The 22947-nt window shown below is 41.6% G+C and overlaps 1 protein-coding gene across 1 annotated transcript in view; it reads right to left on the bottom strand.

The window, feature by feature from the left end:
• The window catches only part of USH2A (usherin), a gene marked incomplete at its 5' end in the record, with an annotated part of 397572 nt that overhangs the window by 233446 nt on the left and 141179 nt on the right, over positions 1–22947 (bottom strand). Inside the window, 8 exons of the mRNA XM_079763761.1 lie at positions 2369–2449; positions 2585–2788; positions 7748–8021; positions 9565–9695; positions 11051–11230; positions 12299–12400; positions 14731–14857; positions 19358–19488. Of these exons, the coding sequence (XP_079619887.1) occupies positions 2369–2449; positions 2585–2788; positions 7748–8021; positions 9565–9695; positions 11051–11230; positions 12299–12400; positions 14731–14857; positions 19358–19488 (1230 nt within the window). The remainder of the gene's footprint in view (positions 1–2368; positions 2450–2584; positions 2789–7747; positions 8022–9564; positions 9696–11050; positions 11231–12298; positions 12401–14730; positions 14858–19357; positions 19489–22947) is intronic.

The following is a 22947-nucleotide window of genomic DNA, read 5'->3' on the forward strand; positions in this document are numbered from 1 at the left end:
CCTATGATCCAGGAGGTCAGGGCACATGCCCGGGTTGCGGGCTCAATCCCCAGTGGGGGACATGCAGGAGGCAGCTGATCCATGTTCTTTCTCATCATTGATGTTTCTCTGTCTCCCTCTCCCTTCCTCTCTGAAATCAATAAAAACATATTAAACATGCGCACACACACACACACACACAAAAAAAACACCCCACTAACACAAAAGAAGGGATTTTAAAGCAACTGAAAACTTCACTTACAAGCTGTGTCCCCTAATTTTAAAAATCTGTACCTTTAACTATTTATCACGTGTTTCCACGTATCTGACCAGTAAAAACATCATCACAGCTGACTGCGCTGGGGACACTGAGGAAAGGCCCAAGGAAGCCCGGCAGGATGATGGATGACAGACCTGCTGTGGCTGCTCCCGGACTCCAGGGCCCTGTCTGAGGGCGATCGCTCCGGGTTGCCCACATCCAGCAGCCTCCTGCTCTGACTTCACCGTTCAGACCAATAAGCAAGGCCAGCTTCCAGGGAGACAACGTGAACACAAAGGCCGAGAGGAAGCGCGGAGGCGGAGCGCTGGGGTCTGGGCCGTGAAAACAGCTTGGTCGCCCACAGAAAGCACGCCGGCCACACGGTTGAGCTGCGAGTAGAGGGATCCCGGGAGCGATGCTGATTTTATTAGTTCTGAAATGTGGTGCCCAGCAAAGTACAGGGCTGTCTAACAGATGGTCTTCTCATAAGGGACAGAGCAAAACTGACTCCAAAATAATTAAATAGCGCAATTATTCTCCAACCCCTGGGAGCATGTCACTGCTCGGGGTTGTGGTCAGATTGTAAATATGAATTTATGGCATAAGACTCGGTGGTCAGACTGTCGCTGTAAATTCACTGCTCTATTTGCATATTTTCTCGGTGGTCCTCAAAAGGGAGACGATTGAGCTACGTTAAGTGATGCACTTTCTAGATACCAATTTCCGGAATCAGACGAAAGGCAGACTTTATGGTACATTTGTTAATAAAGTAGAGAAGTGGGCCCTGGATCGTTTGCTCAGTGGTTAGAGCATCGGCCTGGGGACTGAAGGGTCCCAGGTTCGATTCCGGTCAAGGGCATGTACCTTGGTTACAGGCTAAATTCCTGGCCCTGGTCGGGGTGCCTGTGGGAGGCAACCAATGGGTGTGTCTCTCTCACACTGACGTTTCTCTCTCTCGGCCTCCCTTCTACTCTCTCTAAAAACCAATGGAAAAATATACTCGGGTGAGGATTAAAAAATAAAATAAAGTAGAAAAGTGTGCAATAGGGTCAGAGGACGTGCCAGTAACAAGTAAATATTTTATATTAGAGCTTCCTCCAAACTCTGAACATTCAATTCCTTGTCTTGCCTACAAATAGATGATCATTTAAATCACCCTGGGGAAAGGGGCATGCCATTGTCTTCTGGAAACTCTGTAGGCAGAGAGCTTTGGAAATTATTCTTAGTAGCCCATCTCAGTATTCAGCCATCTTTCAATGGGCAAGATTCCGCAAAAGATTCCTGGGTTAGTCACCCGTTGTTGATTAAAAAAAAAAAAAAAAAAGTATGAGAGAATATCTTGGTGAAAAACTTATCTTTGGATAAACTGTGACTTGCTCAGGACCCATGTGAAGAGACGTCAGTGGCATCATGTGGAAATGTATTTGCCTCTGACAGACACTTGACCCACAAGGGTAGAAGGCTTCTGACTCACACAACGTTCTGTGAGGAACGCCTTGCTGTGATGACACGACGCGAAGAGATGTCTCGTCACTGTCAGAGGCGCCACGCACTCATAAATCAGTTGTCTGAGATGAGCCTAATGCATTCTATCCAACTCCTAGTTGTCTCCACTCCAACTGAACGGAAGAGTAGACCAGTCAGCAGTTTCTGTCCTGGGAGAGCCATTCTAAGACCCTAAAGTCAACACTGTCGCAAACGTCTGGCGTGGCGGGACCAAACCCAGGCGGTTCCAACCAGGGCGCAGGTTTCAAGTGCACCTTCTGTGAGAGGGAGGCCCACCCCCTATGGTCATCCCGACGCTACTTCCTGGGGCCTGTCCAGTCTATCGCCGTTTCCTGTCCAGCCTATGACTGAAGATGCAGGCTGTTACACCCCTAAGACAAATTACCCTTTTCTTCATCTGAAGAGGAAAGAGTCAAGCCTCAGCCTGTGCTTATTAAATACCCGGAAAATCAAAGCACTTCAGCCATCGGCGTCAGCCAACCAAGGCACGCTCTGCCACAGAGCGCAACATGGAACTTGCGCCAAGACTGGGATGGCCTTTCCTTTTCTTCACATGCGCAAACATGGGTGCACAGGCATGTGCGTGTGTGAGCACATATACATGCGGAGAGAAAAATTATTTACCTGCTCCAGTTGTGCGCCCCCGACTCCAGTCACTCCAGACAGAACCTCCTTCGTGCGAGGCCATCACGCGGTACAGGTACTCTTACATGGAAAGAAGAAGTTGAAAGAGTAAAATGTTAGTCCCTGCAGACAAGGGAATGGTCTGGCAGGAAGGAGGCAGGACAAGGAGGGGAGGAGGTGGGTGCCATGTCATGTGGATGGAGCCCCCCACGTTACCTGTGAAGGGCTGCAGCCCGCGCTCCTGCGCGCTGGGCTCCGGGCCCCGGTACACCAGGATGGAGTCGTTCCCCCTGCAGTTAACGGCGCTGTCACTTGACAGGCATCCGTCCAGATTGACTCTGACAGCGCCGCTGGACACAGACGCCAAGCGAAGGGCGGTGCCACGCTCAAACGCAACGTCCCGCATGCAGCCGCCGAAACCTGGTGAACAGGGAGAGACTGGTCACCCTAAGGGCTGGAGCCACTCATCACCCATCCTCTCTGTCCTCGGCGGGGCATCTGCATGTGGGGTGGGTGCGTTAGATACAATTTCTAAACCTGCACATCTCCTGGGGGAATCCTTGAGGCCTCCTCCACTGTCACAAGGAAATGCTTCTATTGATGTTATTTGGGGAAAAAATATAAGCTGATGAGTATAAATCAACTGAACTTTATTCAGCTGAAAGCCTGTGCTATACCTCTTTAGGTCTATATTTTCTCCTTGTGTAGATGCTACTGGAATGAAATTTAACTCACTGCACATTATGGCAGAGGTGGGGGGATCCACATGCCCTCAATTTTGAAACATTAAGTTACCTACAAAAGTGAGTGTTTAAGGGCCACAAAAAAATAAATATTTCAAGTAGCGTAATTTTTCAACAAGATCACTGGGGGAAAAATACCTTTTGAGGGTATTATGCAGGATACCAGGAGGGAGAATAGAGTTTTGAAATACACTAGATCAGTGGTCGGCAAACTCATTAGTCAACAGAGCCAAATATCAACAGTACAACGATTGAAATTTCTTTTGAGAGCCAAATTTTTTAAACTTAAACTTCTTCTAACGCCACTTTTTCAAAATAGACTCGCCCAGGCCGTGGTATTTTGTGGAAGAGCCACACTCAAGGCGCCAAAGAGCCGCATGTGGCTCGCAAGCTGCAGTTTGCCGACCACTGCACTAGGGTCCTCAGATATTGCCCTGTATCCCACACTAATCACTTCAGAGAAACAGAACAAAGTCCCTATAAAATCAGTAGACAGAGGGGCTACGGCTGTGCTCGACCATTTTCACTGTATTCCACAACCGTGAACATACACACGGTCCCAGTTTGGGGTTCGTGGTGGCATGACAGGGACCAGGTTGTTTTGGCAATGGCCACACCCCGAAGTGTCCCTGAATGTGTCATCCACACAGTTGACTTTAAAAAGACCACCACGCAGTTCAAGTCCGTGAAGCTGAACACAGAACACGAAGAAAATGGATGGGGATGCACTGGGGACTCAACTGCAGGGCAGCCAGCCGGCCCGGGGACAGCAGTTGCTTTGAGTGACACGCTAGTTGGTGTGAACAGAGACCAGCTCAGGGAGGCTTGGCAGTTCTCTGCTCAGAAAACTGCACACACACACACACACACACACACACACACTCGTTTTGAACTGAACACTGTCAAGTTCGCAAGGCCCCTAGCACCTGATTAGCTCTTTTCAAGACGAAAGTGGAAATAAAACATCATGCAAAGGCTGAGCAGTAACATAACTTAATAGTAACAATGACCACATTGTTCTCTGCAGAGAGCATATGATGTCTTATTATCTCTCCAAACACATTACGTGGGCCTATTTCCTTTTTAAACGCCTTTGCTATTATTCACGTGCCTTTAGGCCCGGCCGATCGATACTGCTGGTCTGTCGTGAACACACGGTAGAGGCTCCGTAAGTTGGGTGAATTGAATTAAAAGCAATGAAGCTCAATACAAAGGCATCTGCTTGAAAATTCTAAAGCTAAGAATTTAAATTTCTTTGCCAGTGATTTTCTGATGGCACAGAGCGGAATCACCCGACTTCTCTACACCCTACTAGTTTCCTACCAGCAAAACAGCGACCATGGAAAGGCAGCTGTGGCCAACACCTGTGCTGTTATGAGAAACACCCGTTATTAAGGGGCACACCTTCAGTTGCCAAGACGGAAAGAATTCTGGAGATGCATGGTGGTGATGGTCACAAAACGGTGTGAATGTACTTAATGCCCCTCGACTGTGCATGTAAATATAGTTAAGATGGCAAACTTCGTTATGTTGGATTCAGCGCAATCTTTAAAATTATAAGAAAAAATATCTTAAAATTAATTTACAGGATGGAATTTTAAATGTGGGAACGGACACAGACAGTCTTTCTTCATTCTGGAGAAGAAGAAGAAAGCCCAGCCTAGCCGGTGTAGCTCAATGGCTGAGCGTGGACCTATGAACCAGGAGGCCATGGTTCAATTTCTGGTCAAGGGCACATGCCTGGGTTTCAGGCTCGATCCCCAGTGTGGGGCATGCAGGAGGCAGCTAATCAATGATTCTCTCTCTTCCTTGATGTTTCTCTCTCTCTCCATCTCCTTTCCTCTCCTTGAAATCAATAAAAACATATTAAAAAAGAAAAGACCCAGATTCATAGGATGAAGCTTGTAAGTATAGATCCTGCCCAGGAAGGGGTGCTCGGCTCAGACCTTGGACCGAGGCTGCCTGCGCGTCTGTGTGGGTCTCACTGTGCTGCCCTGGGGCCGGCAGAGGGTTCTGGGAACGAAGTCTGCAATGTTCTTTCCCATCTGCACCGTGAGCAGTATTCCCGTCAGGAACACTCTCCACCTTCCTTCAGGATGTGAATGGGGTGGGAGAATAAGAAGAGGGGCGAGGGTCTGTGAGTGGGAGCAGTGTGGACACTTCCTTTTCTTGCTTCCTTGCCTTTGTGAGAATCAAAAACAAACAAACAAACAAATAAAAAAACCCTCCCACTCGTATGCCCACTCCCAGGCCTCCAAATAACGGAAAGGTGGCCCAGAGCTGTGGGCGGACACCGCAGACAGGAGCCTTCCTGAAGGAGGCGGTCCCACCCAGGCTGGTGGTCTGGCCGGAAGGCTGGCTTCAGCCCCCACTGCCACCCCCTCCAGGGAGCATGACCTGTGACACCACGTGTCATGCCCTCACTTCCAACCTAGTAGTCAGTGACAGTCCCACGGACAGTTCTAAGCTAAATGCCCAGGATCTGAGCTAGTACGTGGCCAGCGAAGTATGTTGCCCGGCGTATCCAAAATACACAGAGAAATTAATCTGCATTTGATTCAAAGGAAGATTCCAACATTAATGGATAAGAAGAAAAACAAAAACCCAGCCCTGATAGGACCGATATTTCTAAGACTGCGGGTAACGGACGGAAAGAGGTACGGCACTGAACACGATGAACTGGAACTGCAATTGAGTTCACTGTGCAGCACCTCTACACGTGCATGTTCTCCTGATCTCTGTCTAAATCATGCAGTGACTTTTAAAGACCAGCATCACTCAAAGCATCTGCATCAGAATCTGAGGAAACAGCGTCATAAAATATGCATTTTTATTAACCTTTCCAGGCAATTCTAATGTATGTTGGTAAGCAGTAACAATGATGATGATGATGGTAACAGCTAATTGTATTGAATTCTTACTATGTCCCAGCTACTGTACTTCATATTTTATCAGTGGTTTGAGACCTGCTGTTGTAGCTGATACTGCACTGATAAAAATTTAGTATTACCCATAAATAAAGTATCTTTCAGTATTATAGACTCCGTCACAGCATAGATTAAATCATTCCCCTTGGGTCTAGGTTGATGTTCTAAACTTCTGTCATTATAATATGACCATCCCAGTTTAAGCCATGTCTCTAGGGCCCTCGTGGGAATGGGTGTTGGAACACTTGAAAGTAAAACGCGTGGTTGGGATATTTTTCACAGATGTAAATAAGGTCAAGTCATCTTGCTCAGATAAAGGGTTTCCAAGCTCTTTCTAACCTTGGCAACCTGAATCCAGGAGAAGCCTTTATATGGATGTAATATTTCCAGTCTCTGTTACATCTTAAGTGCCTTGAAAATGTCATTACTGTCGTACACCTCGGATATTCATTAACTCCTTACCTGTACCCTTCTAAAAGTCTTCGCAGAGCGTGCCATATATTTTCTATTCAAAGGCATTTAAATCTTTATGTACTTACCAAATAGGCAAAAGCTGCTTTGTGGAAATTTTAACCATTCACAGTGCATGGATTTTGGAATTAGGTAGAGACCATTTTCTACATGGGAGCACGCCGGGCCACAGGCTGGGAGTCTCTGTGCTCCCCCCATCCCCGTCCCCCTTATAGAGAAGGAACAGTGGCCCATGCCCATGAAGAGAGCACTTCTTATAAGAAAGTGGACTTTGACACCTAGATGCCTGACCAAAGGGCTTGCTAGCTGCTTACCAGCCATGTGGCCTTGGACAAAGTACTCTCCTCCCTGCTCCTCAGCTTCCTCATCAGTCACATGGGGACACAGATACGGGTAATAACACCTAACTCACAGGCTCCTTAGGAACAACAAACTCAATCTCTTGGATAGCTCTCAGAACCATGCCTGGCACCACAGCACAGAATCAGCCATTGTTACCTTTCAAATTAAATAGTTTCTCTAATGATGCTCAATCTCATTATGTGAGTTAAATGCTATGAGTTACATGAGTTATTTTTTCCTCTGATTATGTTAAAACTCATGATAGGAGTTAAATACTTCAGTATGACTCATACACTCATGAACTTTTCCTTCCTGATTATGAAGAATCAATGAAACATAGATTTTTTTTCACAAGCATGTCTGAAATTCAGCTAAACCCACCTCTCCGTGTGCGCTGCGGCAGGAGAGTGTCGTTGAGATGCATGGAGACACTTAGCAGTTCTATCAGAAAACAGCCCTAGTGAACTGAACGCTAGTTTCCTAGTTGCACACCTACCTAACTTATGTTTTTATTCTATAAATATAGATAATGATCAATCTTCAACAAAACCCAGAACCACATATGTTTTCTAAGAAGACATAGAAGTATATAATATGTAAATTAAAATTATTATTTTCTGAAGACATGTTAGAATAAATATATTCATTATAAATAGGCAATACATTTGTAAATATAATGATTATGGAGGAGGGCACACTCCCAAGGGCAACTTACAAAATTATGAGAAGTGGTCTGTGATTCTTTTTTTTGTTTGTTTTGTTCACATTCTGCAATAAAGGGGTGGGTGGGAGTTGCTTTTACCCTGATTCTATTGCTACATCTTGAAACAAGAACCACCCAAACCTGGTAAGACCAGGGTTGCCATGTTTTGGCGATTCCTCCAGGTGGGATTTACCTGGTTCCAAACCCAGGTGTGTATGCGAGTCCTGCAGCTCTTGGGGGACTCCTCCCAGGTAGACGGGGGAATTCACTGCCAGTGGCTGGGCTCTGGGCTGTGACATGCGCTCCATCAGTTCATTCAGGCTTGCAGACACCAGGGCACCTTCCTTCCGAACTGTCACCGTATTCCACGTCCCGTCACAGTAGGACAGCCCCAGCCACAGATCCACTAGGGTGAAGGTAAGACTGGTGTTTAACCGGAGGCTCAGCATTCCACTCTTTAGCTCCACCTGCATTCATAGCAAAGAACCAAACAGGTATGAAAAGACTACATTTCAGAGGGAAGGCAGGGGAGGAAGGGTGGGTGGGTGGGAAGAGATTAACCAAAGACCTTGTATGCATATATGCATAACCCATGGACACAGACAATAGGGTGGTGAGGACCTGGGGGGTGGGGAGGGACTAGAAGGGGTCAATGAGGGGACACATGTAATACTTTCAACAATAAATATTTTTTAAAAAGTAGACTAAAAATGACACTTTGGGAGAGAGCAGAAGTTCAGTTTCTTAAAGAAAAGCAAGAAATATCCCTGAGCCCGACGAGCCTGGCTCAGAGGTTGAGCGTTGACCTAGGAACCAGGAGGTGACAGTTCGATTCCCGGTCAGGGCACATGCCCGGGTTGTGGGATTGATCCCCAGTGTGGGGCATGCAGGAGGCAGCTGATCCATGATTCTCTCTCATCACTGATGTTTCTATCTCTTTCTCCCTCTTGTTTCTTCTCTGACATCAATAAAATATTTTTTTTTAAAAAAATAAAGAAATGTCTCTGAAAACACTCCATAAAAAGAGTCTACTTTGTTCTAAGCCAAATGAAGTAGCATATAATGAAGTACTTTTCAAGCTTATAATTGACATGGAGAATACTGTAGTAGTCAAAGGAAGTCATATGCAGTAATCATTATATGACACAACATGAGGCAGGCAGGTACTTTTTGGGGATGCAAACCAGGTAAAGATTAAACCCAAGCATAGGTGACTGAAGAGGACAGAACAGTCTGAACTACGGTTCTGTTTTTGAGTTTTTAGAAAATGAGAAAATACTACTTCGTATATCAATTTAATTTTTTGGGGAAATATGACAAGACAATAAGAAAATGAAATGTCAAGCTTGATTAAGTTTATTTTAACTGGTTGGTGAACTCAATTTCAAATTTGTAAGACATATTTTGATGCACTATTTCAGTTTTATTAGTCTAAATCTCTAACTAACACAATTGCTTCTTTTAGATTAAGGTGCCATTTTCTAATAGGAACATAGTTTGCCCAATTTTTCATGAGACAGGAAATGCCTCCAATAAGTTTTCTTTCAAAATGGTACATAATAGCTATTTTCCCTACGGTTTTTTTTTGTTTTGTTAGAAGTCAAATCAGAACCACAGGATACTTAAAAACTTGAGCTCAATCATGTCTAATGAAACAAGTTAAATCAGATAAAAATTACTACTTTTGCTATGCATAAATAGCATCTTTCTGAAGTATATCAGGTGAGCATTTAACTTTCATTCATGTAATAAACACTGAAACCCCTGCTATGCTCCATGGACCTGCTGCTCTAAGATATCACTGTCTAACAGCAGAGAGAGTATGTGAAATAACACCATAACCAAGACAGAAACGGGGTGGATGAGAGAGCGTCTGGGAACTGGGAAAGGCCTCCAGAACTGAAAGTGATATGGGAAGAAACCCTCAATTTAGTACAATGTAAACCCATGGTTTATTTTAAAATGGAATTTGACATTTTAAAATATATTTACTTAAAAGAATTAACGTACGGCAAGAAAATCAGGTCCGTCTTTGTTGTAAATGAAAAGAAGCAACCCATTCAACTGGTCTGTTCTGAACTTGAAGGAAATCTCAAAGTCCAGGCCGCCATGAAACGTGCCTGGATCCAGTTCCAGGAACCCTTCAAAGAAAAGGATATGTACATATCAGCACGTGGAATGAAAAACTGCCAGCCTTGTATGTCCTAAGATACCCTGAGGATATACACTGCGGTCGGATAAATCTCTCGCAAAAGAAGATGCCAATCAATGTTACGAAATCTCCCTGTAGCCCAGCTGGGGTGGCTCAATGGCTGAGCATCAATCCATGAACCAGGAGGTCGAGGTTCAATTCCCAGTCAGGGCACATGCCCGAAATGCAGGCTCGATACCCAGTAGGGGGCATGGAGGAGGCAGCCGATCCATGATTATCTCCCATCACTGATGTTTCTATCCCTCTCCCTTCCCGTTCTTCTCTGAAATCAATAAAAAACAACACACAGACATGTAACAGAAATCCTGTAACTTTACAGAAGTGGCAGAAGGAACTTGACATACTTTTAAAGAGAAAGTACTTTGCTCTTTAAATCATGGCTACAACTAAGACTACTACTGTTTCATAGAACCATTAACAATAAGCACCTGCTCCGACTACAGAAACTCTGAATAATGACAGTGACGAGAAAGAGCAATGGAAATGTACGCATGCAGCTTTCTATTCTGAAAGTAATTTAAGCAACGTAGTAACTGACCAACTTCATTCTAAAGGCAGGAGGCAAAGTTGGGCTTTCATTTGAAGAACAAGACATGTCCCCCAAGCTGCCATGCTCTACTCCACCCTTACCCTGGGGGGCTGCCAGGCAGAGACAGTAGCTGGGGACATGCCAGGGACACTGTACCTCAGCCTTGCTGCAGCCTTGGGACACTACTTACCTCCTGACAAAGCTGAACTTTTACTGAGAAATACTGGCCCTCTACATGATAAACAGATATCTGTGGGTTAATCTGGTAACTCCTCTGAAGCAACTTTTTTTTTAAGAGGGAGAGGAAGGAAGCGGGATAGAGAGAGAGAAACATCAATGATGAGAGAGAAACATCATGGATCGGCTGCCATCTGGACACCCCCCTACTGGGGATCGAGCCCACAACCCGGGCATGTGCCCTGACCGGGAATTGAACCAGTGACTTCTGGAATCCTGGGTCAGTGCTCCACCACTGAGCCACACCAGCCAGGCTGAAACATCTTTCTAAGTACATTTCATTCTAAGGAAAACAACTGACAGACAAATGGACACTCAGAGCTGCTTTGGGCCATTACAGAGCTTCCGCATGAAGAGATATTTATGAGTCTTACCATTTATATTATGTATTCAAACTCTGAGCATCAGGTATAAGTAGGTATTCACACGAGGTCACAGTAATTGGACAGGGGAGAGCCGAGTATGCCAAGGAGGAACACGGGTGCCCAGCAATGACCGACGGCTGCCGGAGAACTTACCTGCGCCTTGGAAATGGACTCCCTCCTGCAATGAAGAGGGACACCCCTCCCAGGTGCTGTATGCGTTGACTTGCTCTTCAGAATTCTGCCAAACCAGAGGCTCCCAGACAGCGGAGGGGTTGTAATTCTTCATAAAATGCACATCCTTGAGACAGCCCACAAAACCCTTTCGGATTATGCCTGTGGGAGTTGACAGACAAAATACGTCTTTTGAAAAATGCTTTGCAAGCAACTGATTTTATGTGCAATTAAAATAAAAGAATTGGGGAATCACTTTCTACCCGTTTCTTGCAAACTTCTTAATGATTCCTGTAAATGCCACACCACCACCTATGCTAAGTGGTTAACAGAATATTTAGCCCTGGTTCAGACCCATCATATATGCAGAAAGAGATGTTACGGCAAAAACCCTTGGTTTGATAGTATTAGCAAGAATACTGACTTTTGAACTAACCAGGAGATTTCATCAGCCACTGGTCTTATAAACGAAAGAGCGATCACATTTTAGAAGTATTTAAAGGAAGTGTTTCTATTAAATCTATAGTTTATAGTTTAGTTCCATCATCATAATGAACTAGTCTGTTATACAAGTCAATCAGTAAGTTGACCTCATTTCTAGGAAGGGTGATTTTGTTTCCTTAGATTAATTTCATTCATGTTAGTTTTATCAATTTCACTTTAGAGTCAGTTTATGTTCCATGTCCTAAAATACAGGAATTACTTTGTACCCCAACCCCAGCACCTAGGGCACGTGGCTGGGATTCTCTGCTGGCATATCTGCTCTCTCCATCGTGGCAAAGGCCGCATTTTAGTCATCGACGGCTATCCAGGGCCTGAGCAATGCCTTGCCCACCGTCCGGTCCATACTCAGGAACGTTCTTTGCTCCATTCACTTCAACTGAAAACCAAGCCGCTGCCATTTCTGTTTTCAGTGTTGGTTTGTGTTCAATTTAAAAATCTCAAAATTACTGACACTTAGTGCTAAAATAAAATATCATACCTTTGAGAAATTAGTATAAAATTCATTTAAGTACAAGTTTAATGAACTGGTCACTAAGATTTTCAATGCAAATAGTACATGGTTCCTTTAGGGATAAAAAAGAGACCTGGTAGAAACTTGCGGCATATTGATATAGGAAACCAGCATGAAATTTGAAATAACACATTACTCATATCTTACAGGAATGCCATTTGATATTATTCTAAATATTGGCGACAACATATCAATTCCGTGCCTCCCGCACTCACCAGCGTCCTTCCTCAGGACGGCGTAGCCCCGCGGCAGGCCTCCCACAAACACGCCCGCGTTCTCTCCAATGACAGTGCTGCCATTCAGGGCCCCCGAGGAACCTGCGGAGGAGAAGAGAGAATCCCAACCTCAGCAGGAGGATCTTTTTCTTTTTTTAAATATATTTTTATTGATTTCAGAGAGGAAGAGAGAGGTAGGAACAACCATGATGAGAGAGAATCATTGATGGGCTGCCTCCTGCACGCCCCCTACTGGGGACGGAGCCTGCAACCCAGGCATGTGCGCCATTGACTGGAATCGAACCCAGAATCTTTCAGTCCACAGGCTGACGCTCTATCCACTGAGCCACACCAGGTAGGGCTGCAGGAGGATCTTTTTCTACTAATTTAAAGAACGATTAACCCCTTCACTGGGTTTTGGGGACTTCGCTCTTTCTTGGTCTCCTCTTACCTTAGTTCCCGTCCTGGTTAATTTTCTTTACATGTTTCTCTTCATCATGACAAACATCTGGATGTTCAATGACCCAGACCTCCTCCCCTCTCTGATCTCTCTCTCCACTTACAAAGATGCCTTCGGAGGAATAAAGAGAGGGCTGGGCTCCTGTGCGAACTACCAGGCCAAAGACCAGAGGGGCCCGGGGCCCTGATTCTATTGCAAAAACATGCAAATCCATTTTCTTTTCCGAGCCCAAACCACGGCAAGGAGCCCAGGTATGCCTGGTCCCTTAACTGTAAATACAACTCCTCCGCTGTCTGGGAGCATCTTTGCGGACAACTCCCACGTGTATCTCTAGCCTGCAAATCTCCCGGAACTTAGTCTTGTATGTCCAGCGACTTGCCTGGTATCTCCACGTGGATCCAGCCTCATAGAGATACAAGACTTAGCACGTTCCAACTGGACGCTGAACATCTCATTCTCCCAACCCGCTTTTCCTGATTTCTGGTCCATCTAAGTTATGGCGGCTACATCCTTCCAGTGGCCCCAGCTCCAACTAGCAGTCACGCTCTGTATTAAGAGTGAGCAGGACTCTTTCTGTCAAGGACCAGATAGTATATATTATAGGCTTTGCAGAATGTACAGCCCCACACAGCCACAGACAATACATAACAAATGTATAGTCATGTTTCAATAAAACTTTATAAAAACAGACATGAGCTTACAATGGCCCATAGGTGGTAGTATGCCTGTTCAAATCCTTTCAATGTAACATTTACAATCTCTCCCGATTCCTCATTATATCCAGATATACGTCCATTACATCTCATTGCTTCCCTGGTTCAAAAAATCACATCATTTTTTTGGCCTGAATTATTTTATTATAGCAGTAGACTCCTCACTGGTCTCCATGCTTCTACTCTTGTTCCCATAAATGTATTCTCCTAAGAGCAGCCAGAGTGTTCCCTTTAAAGAAGTCACTCCATGTGGCTCCTCTCCCAGAGTTCCCTAGTCGCTTTCTTCTTTCCAAGTAAAAGTCCTCCAAGCCTCACATCATACAGTCCTCCTGGTCTCTCTGACCTCACAGCCTGCCCTCCACCCCTTTTACATCCTACGCTGGCCTCTTGATGGTTTGTAGACATGCCACATATGACATCTCCCACCTCAGGTCCCTGGCTGGAAACAGCCTTCTGCTGAATACTTTCCTGATCGTCCCCTTTACCCCTTTAGGTCTCTGCTCATTACTAACAGTCTTTTATAAAATCAAAACATCCCCTCCCAACACACACACACACCGTTCTCTCCTATCCTACTTTATTATTCTCAGCATGTTTCTCATACTTGTTCGATATTTGTTTATTCTGTTCCCTGTCCCTCTCCCACCTGAAGTGTAAATTTTGCTCTTTGTGTCCAGAATTCCTAGAGCAGTGGTGGCACATAGTAAGTGCTCATTGCAATGCTATATATCCTGAATGAATTAATAAAAGCCTGCAACATCATACAGGTACTGTGACTGTTTTATCATTGCAGGACGATGACAGACAGGGTAAGATGGAAAGAACACTTGACTTAGAATTGCAAAGACAGGATATGTAACTGCAAGAACGCTACCCACAACCATATAAACTGAGAGAAATTATGTACCTTTTCTGAGCCTTGGTTTCCTTATCACTAAAATGCATATAATAACTGCTTTATTTTATCTGTCTCCTGGAAGTCAAAAGGAACATGAGGTTCAGAACTTAAGTACAAGCCCTGGCAAACTGTAAGGAACTGTACAAGAGACAAAATTGCCACTGATGACTTCGTCTTACTTTACTGAAACCCCACACAGATGAGAAAATGGTTGCCAGGCTTCATTTTAGAGGCACCTAAAGGCCAACTCAAATGCAATTTAGATGAAACTGTGTGGAGGAAAAGGTGAAAGGAAAGATATACAAAAAGTATGGCAACATCAGCATATCAACAGAGCCACGTATAAACATCATGTTCTTACCTGTGTACTGCCCGTCAAGCGTGATCCAGCCGAAAGCCTGATGCCTCACAGCAACTATGTCATGCCATTTGCCGTCACTGTATTGTTTACCATCATCATTAGTGGTGGTCACTTCCACTGAAGACCCCTGAAGGGAATGAAAGAGTGAGTGAGTGAGTGAATGAATGAACAAATGTTTAAACAAAAATACATATACAGAGTGGGGAAAATTAGGTTTACTGTTGTGAGTATACAAAATATAATTTATTCTTGTATTATCATTTATTAATTACTATATTATTTTCCATATGAACAATTATAAACCTACTCTGAACAGAACTTCTCTTTGGAATAAGAATTTCTTACAAGTACACTTACATTTTGATGAGCTATATTCATTAGAAAGGTAATGCATTTTCTATTTAAAAATTTTATATTTTAATTTTTGTCAGAAATATTAAAAAAGACAAGAAGTTGAAACTAATGAAGTACTATCCAATTGATATTGTTTTAATGACAGGGAAAGGTCTGGCAAGTTAGTTTTTCTTATGTATATTACACTACTAATAAGGAATTCGGTCACATTAAAATTAACCAGCTATTTAAAAAAATTGACTATAGGTGTTGTGGTTACACTTAGTACCCAATGCTTGTACTCTAAAATCTAGCATTCATACTTATGCCTCAGGTAATAGTATCACAGTTAAAATGAGTTCCTAAGTGGATACTAAGAAATGACAGATATCAAGAATAGAGATTTGCAAAAAAGGATGTGGGGGTAAGAAAAGAGAAGGAAAAAGAATCTTCTGTCTCAGCACTTTACAGCCAAGTGAACACCTTTTTCAGTTCATCACGATTGACACAATGATACTCCTTCAGTGTGTATGAGCAAGTAAGACCAAGTAAAAGATATTTGAACTTTGTCACCATCATCATTTAATACTACTACTAAGAAAAAGTAATCAGAAAATTATTCTAAACCTTCTAAATAAATAAGTACTCCTTCCTTCCTTCCTTCCTTCCTTCCTTCCTTCCTTCCTTCCTTCCTTCCTTCCAATATATTTTTATTGATTTCAGAGAGGAAGGGAGAGGAATAGAGAGATAGAAACATCAATGATGAGAGAGAATCATTGCTCGGATGCCTCCTGCATGCCCCCTACTGGGGATAGAGCCTGAAACCCAGGCATGTATGTGCCCTTGGCCGCAATCAAACCTGGAACCCTTCAGTCTGCAGGCTGATGCTCTATCCACTGAGCCAAACCAGCTAGGGCAAATATTTCTTTCTTAATGAAGTTTATTTCCTTGGCAATAATTAACTTCAATCCAATAACAATATTTAAAAACCAAAAAGAAGATTGGGTAAAATATTACAAAATATTTTATTACTTGGAATGTTTCACGAAACTACTTATTTTAGTATCATGTTTTTCAAAGAGAGAAAATTGATCATTATCTGATGTAATATGGCTGAAGATTTATATCACAAAAAGTGCAACGTTAACCATACTATTTAAAACATTTATGTTTAAATTTCCCTAAAATAGCTTCAGCAATATAACATGTCCATTCTACACATTTAATTGGCTCCTGTCAGGCCTCATACAGAGCATGACAACACGTATGACATACAGAATTTCATATTACAAAAAAAAAGCTTTTAATTTCCCAGGAGTATAACTGGCTTGCTTCTCTCATGAACAATATCCCACCCTCCATAGACAACTCGATTGGCAAGAAAAACAACCACTTGGTAAGTCCATTTTCTAGTCCTTGGATTTTCATAGGCTGACTCTTCTTATATCTTTTTCCTCTGCATGCTTTTTTTTATTTCCTTCAACCCTATTTCAACATTTTACTATTTTACAAACACACATTTCATTATCGTAGTTTAATAATTAAAACCAGAACTGGTGTCGTGCCCAATTAATGTGCCCTGGTACCATGCCCATTAGTTTTTCCATTAGTGAATTCAACAATACTAATGGGATTACTAGCATGGCATGCTAATTGGGCGTGACATAAGAAACTGGCTTACTTCTTAGCATACCCTTGCTAATGATGAAATTAATGAGCATTTTATTAAATGCTGTCTCATCAAAGTGTACTTAGTTAGCGTTAAAATTGTTACAAACGATGCTGCATTCTAAAAGATCAGGTGCCTGAGTTAGTGCTTCTTCATATGATGTTTGGCAACTATCTCAAGTATTAAGAGGTCCCTACATTGGAAATCCCATTTATTGGGAGATAAAGTCATGGCAAGAACATACAGACTCGGTATGTCACATGTGCTTTCTACTTAGCACATTATTCTTTGATCATCATTTTCAAGATGATTTCCCCCAATCAACGGTAAGAGAATAATGCTGTGATCAATTCTGGTGCCATGTCATTCAGTTTGTTCTTCCCATTTGGAAGCTTTCAGACATGTTAACTATAAGCCAGTGGTCGGCAAACTCATTAGTCAACAGAGCCAAATATCAACAGTACAACGATTAAAATTTCTTTTGAGAGCCAAATTTTTTAAACTTAAAGTTCTTCTAAAGCCACTTCTTCAAAATAGACTCGCCCAGGCCATGGTATTTTGTGGAAGAGTCACACTCAAGGGGCCAAAGAGCCGCATGTGGCTCGCGAGCCGCAGTTTGCCGACCCCTGCTATAAGCTATTTAGAATTGTTGGAAACCGTTCCCTGTCATAGCTTCCTAGGAGGTGAAATCAGAATGCTTTGTGAATTTCCTGTTAATGTCACAGAACGTAAAACATTTAAATGACAATCACTAGTCAAGTCATTATTGGTCAATAAAATATCATCTGATCAAGTAAATTCCAACTGAAATCAATCAAGTAAAGAATGGAAAGATTATAGCTAATTGTTAGAGACTTTAAAAAATACAATTAAAAATTGGAGTCATTTGTCTCTGCCATGACTCTTAACAATGGTTCCAAGAATTCGGTCCAGAATATGACAGCACATATGTAATTTTAAATATTATGAGGAATCTTTCTCCATTCCCCTAAATATTTATTCATAGAATGCACTAGATAGCTAGAAGGGAAACCAAATAAACTTTTATACCTGTAGCCTCCATGTAGGGTTACATTGCATGTTACGCATCCCATTCATCACTTATGTTCAATAAGAGGTTTTTGTAAGAACAAAGTACACAATGACTTTGAGTTATTTTGAAACTATATGCTAGATGGTAACTTTAAATTCCTAAAAAAATGCTATTTTCACAACTCAAAACTTCATGATTTTGAATAGATTCAGGAACTATAATTTAAAAATAATCATTAATAAAAGTCAAAGTATCTGATAAAACAAATAATTAAATTGTTATATAATCTCTAAAGAGCTGGAAATCTTATTCTAGAAAATGGGTAACTGTCTTCGAGCCTGAGTAGTAGTTTACCAATGATTTTCAAGTCATTAAATTAGCCAATATGTCAACAGACATTTCTCTATTGAGCATGTACTATGCTCCAAGGGTTGTGTAAAGCCTCAAGAATATATTTGAGGACAAAATAGACTTTGCCCTCACTGGATTCTGCAGTCTGGTAAGAAAGACACATTAAGGAAATAACTACTTATCTGATGACTACAATAGGATGCTCATTAGATAATCTCATCTCAGGTCAAGTCCCAAGGTAATTAAAAGAGAAATAACTTGAATGTCAATGGGAGGTATATCAAACAAACACAAGCTTCTTTAATCTTTTTCACTTGGATGTCGAGTGTGACTCGACACGGTTAGCATCGGTAGCAGCTCGTATGTCGAATTGTATTGAATGTATCAATAATTTGAAATATAAAAAAATCCAAATAAATAAGTTTGTATGAAAAGAAACTCCAGTTTTTATTCTACTGCCGCGCTTTGTAAAATCTGGGGTATTTAAAAAATTAAATCCCGAGTAGAATAAAGGAATCGAGAAAAAAGCGAGTGCAAAGGGTTAAACCTGGGTGGGGTAGCTCCCACTCTGTGCAAGAAGCTGTGTTCCTATCCCTACCCAAAGAAGAACAAGCAATGAAAGAATATTCCCAAATTTATTTAAAAGTTTTCATCTTCATTATATAAGGAACCTTTGGTCATTAATTGCGTCGAGTGTGGCTATGTGTTCTGAAAGTTAGCTCTGTTATTTTAGCTGTGGGAAAGTTACATCACTTGTATACCTTTCTTTTTCTTCATTGGTAAAGTGGGGATAATAATAGTACTTACCTCTGCACTTCTGCTGAGGATTTTATGTGAAAACATGAGCACTTACCTTAGTACCTGGCACTGTGTTACATCAGCACTGTGCTGTTGAGCTGTTACATGATTCCCGTGTATGTTTGGTAAAGTGAGGATAATAATAGTACTTACCTCTACAAAATACTGATGTAACCATTAATACAAAATCTCTTGCCCAACTGGTGAGGCTCAGTGGTTGAACACTGACCTCTGAACCAGGAGGTCACAGTTCAATTCCTGGGCAGGCAGGGCACATGCCTGCTTGCTGCTAGATCCCCAGTAGGGAGCATGCAGGAGGCAGCCCACCAATGATTCTCTCTCATCATTGATGTTTCTCTCTCTCTCTCCCTCTCCATTCCTCTTTGAAATCAATAAATATATATTTTTAAAAAACATCTTAACTCTTATGAGTAATCATTTACCTGAGGATCAAAGAGAAAATAAGGACGTCCGTGTTTCAACTGAAGGGCAAAGTACTCCTCCTGGTTGCCTGGGGACGCGGCAAAGACGAGCAAACCTTCAGGCACCCTTGTTCGGAAGCTGGCCTTAATGCCTGTGGGATAAGGGCAGTCCGCAAGTCAGTGAGTGCCGGGTTTGTTGATTCTCCCTGATAAACGTACATTTGCTTTCATTATTATTTATGATGCAGTGAGTACAGTCAAGCAATTATACAAAGGGACGTACTGGGACAAGCCCAGCCGTTTGGTTTCAAATCTATCCCGTTATGAATGCCAACCTGGACTTGGAAACCCAAGCCTGCACTCCCAGGAATCAATATATAATGAAGGTTAAATGTATGCAAAACTCATCAACAGAAAATACATTGTGTCAACCCAAAATGGGATACTCAGAGATATCCATTTGAAAGTGTTATCAGAGTCATAAAAATAAATGGGTTTTGGACACGAGTGACAGAAACACAGGACCCTCCTTTAATATACTTAAGTTTAAAGAACCGGTCCAGTATCAACTAAGAGCTGGGCAGACCTGCTATGAAGTGGTCCATAGAGTAGAGCTCATGTTCCGAAACACCATTCTATAAGCAGAAGGTTTGCAGCCTTCAGAATTTTAGGGTCTCCCCTGGCCTTCACATCACCTACCAGCTCTACCCTAGATACACCATGCTCCTGCCTCACAGAAACTTCTCCAGCTCAGGACGCAGGGCAGTTTTCAGTGGTCACAGAGACACCTTGCCACTGTCCTCACCGGGTCCCCCCTCCATTCTTCCTGGCATCCCACCTGCCATACTACAGAACGCTTCCCTGTGTGAGGCATCTCGCTTATTGCATTGAAACTTGGCAAAGAAGTTCAAGAGGCACAGTCTCGATTCTGAACGAGTTTCCAGTTTAGTTGGAAAGATCGAATGCATACATATATATAGAATAATTATATGGTCAGAGTCAAGTAAGAGCTCAAGAACATACACGGGAATCATGTAACAGCTCAACAGCACAGTGCTGAAGAACGCATGGATGCCGATTTGAGGAGTAACACCACCAATCGGAATTATGAAAGTTTGAAGGAGAGAGAGCTCTTTTCAGGCGGGGCTGGTAGAGAAGGGTTTCATTCTGAGTTCATCAGACTGCAACCACCTCAATAACCACGCATGTCTAATCAATCTTTCCTCATGCTTCAAATCCTGCTAGGAAGATGAAATAAATGGGTATAGCTAAGGTAAGAGTTACTTATCCCTGATATAAACCACATTGTCTCACTCACATTTTATAGATAACTGGGACTCTCAATGTACAAGAAGTGTCAGAGATAAAAGATGCTGTATTAGAGTAGTCTATCCAATTGGTCAAAGATGTATCAAGAACTGCTGAAAAACAACATGAATTAAATATGCTAATGCGATAGTCAAGGTATATTTGGTCTGGAAATTAACTGCGGTATGGAGAATGGAGTCTCAATGCATAAGCTCCTAAAATTAAAATAACACTCTGCTCATAAAAACAATGGATTCTATTACACAATTATTTCTTTGCTCTCAGAAAGAAAGCAAATCCTCTTGGTTTCATTATCAAATATCCCTTCTGCTCCATTCCCACCCAAACCAATTGCTTGTAGATAGATTTCTAGAGGTCTGAATGGAGCATTAAGGAATGTGAAAGGATACATATAGAAGCAACTCTAGCTATATACTTATTTGAATTATGCAAATAAGTTCTAAGTTAGAAAAGGTATTTCTTTGTACTTGCTGGCCATTAGGCAGTGCTAAAAATGTCTCCATTCGTAAAATATTTATGGCTAACCAACCTATAAATACATGAATAACAAAATCTTCATTGCCTATACTTGACAAAATAATATTGAAAACTAATCTTAAAAGATTATAAATGGCCTGGAATTAATCCCCGAATGGCTCTTTATTACTAGAATACCAAAATTTTGTTCTTATTCCTTTCAACAAATATTGTTTCTTAATTTTTTCAAAATTAAATTGTTTTTCAGCTGTTTATCACTGAAGAACTTGGGAAACATTAGATCAACATTCTAAAAATTTCACTGGGAGTACAAATTGGGATAAAAAGTAAGAGACTGCTGGAGAAAAAAAACCCCACAAGAATAAAGAGTTTTACTACATGGAAGTTTTGGGGAAACTGACATTAGTTATAATCTCTACAAAACAAAAAATACTCTATTTGATCTTTTGAAGTAATTCTCCATTTCCTCCTGTCACAATCAAACACAGTGGCTGTCTGAACATCACTGTTATAAAAGGACAATGATGCATCTTGAAACTGTAGCTGAAAAGAGGGAGAAAGAGCCTTCAGAGCATGTCTTCCACAAGAAGAAACATTTCAGGTGAGTTGTAACCACAGAGAAATGGAATCCCCAAAGGAGGGACCACCAATGCGGATTCTCCACGATCAAAAGCAACCAAGTCCAACGTTAGGAAATGCTGCCCATTCTACCAAAGCACAGCTCAGATGGTCCCTTCTGAACAGCTTTGATCTTAAAATCCAACAGAAAACTACGGGCTGAAATGACACGAGACATTAGGTTAAAATAGATAGATCTATTTACATAGATCTGTCTACATCTGTGTCTATCCATAGTTACCAGTCCATCCTTTGATTTTTAGATTATACCCCAAACTGCTCTTACACCCCAAAATACTGATGTAACCATTAATACAAAATCAGAATTTCACATGCAAGACTGGTATGTTATGAGAACGATACTATTTTTAATATAAATGCTTCCACCAACATCCAAGAGTCATAAGTTGTCATCATTCCTTTTTATGTATAGGGTATTGACTGTATTATATATATTCAATTTCAATCCCCTTAACAGCTGGAATATTTCACATAGGACATAAATACATTCCACTTCGGGCTCATTTTAGAAAACTGTTGAGTTGGAATCAAGTCAGGATAGTCTAAAATATGAACTGAATACCAGTTAATGATGAATGAATTGTAATCTATACATATTACTTCATTATTTTATAGAGCAAAAGATAGAAAACTCAGTGTGAATTCTGGTTTCCTAAAATAATTTTTTATCTTGATATCTTGTAAAATGGTTAGTATTTTAACAAGTAACTCTAGCAAAGAAAGTTTAGGCTTAGGTTTAAAAATTTTTTATAAAGTGAATTTGTATCATGATTTATTTTTTGTTTCTATAAAATTGAAAAATTAACTTCTGAACATATATGTATTAATCGTATCAATTCTACTTTCATGTTTTATATCTAGGTGCATGAATGGTCATGTGTTTACATATATAATTCATATACACAGTTGCCCATTTACATGTGTACACATTTCATAGAATTACATTTATATTGATTCAAACTAAATAAAAGGGAATTTCAAAACTTTAAATATACTAAGTATACTAAGTGCACTAAAATATGTTGTTTCATTTTGCAAAACAAGTATTTTGAAAATCAATCAAGTCCCACTCACTGTAGCATTAGCACAATTGCTGAGTGACTTTGACCTTGGAATGATTTCCTTGTCTTTTATGTCAAGTCTAATGGTTGGAAGTGTTCAGTGAC

This window comes from Cnephaeus nilssonii, assembly GCF_951640355.1.
Source record: "Cnephaeus nilssonii genome assembly, chromosome: 23".
Taxonomy (NCBI): domain Eukaryota; kingdom Metazoa; phylum Chordata; class Mammalia; order Chiroptera; family Vespertilionidae; genus Cnephaeus; species Cnephaeus nilssonii.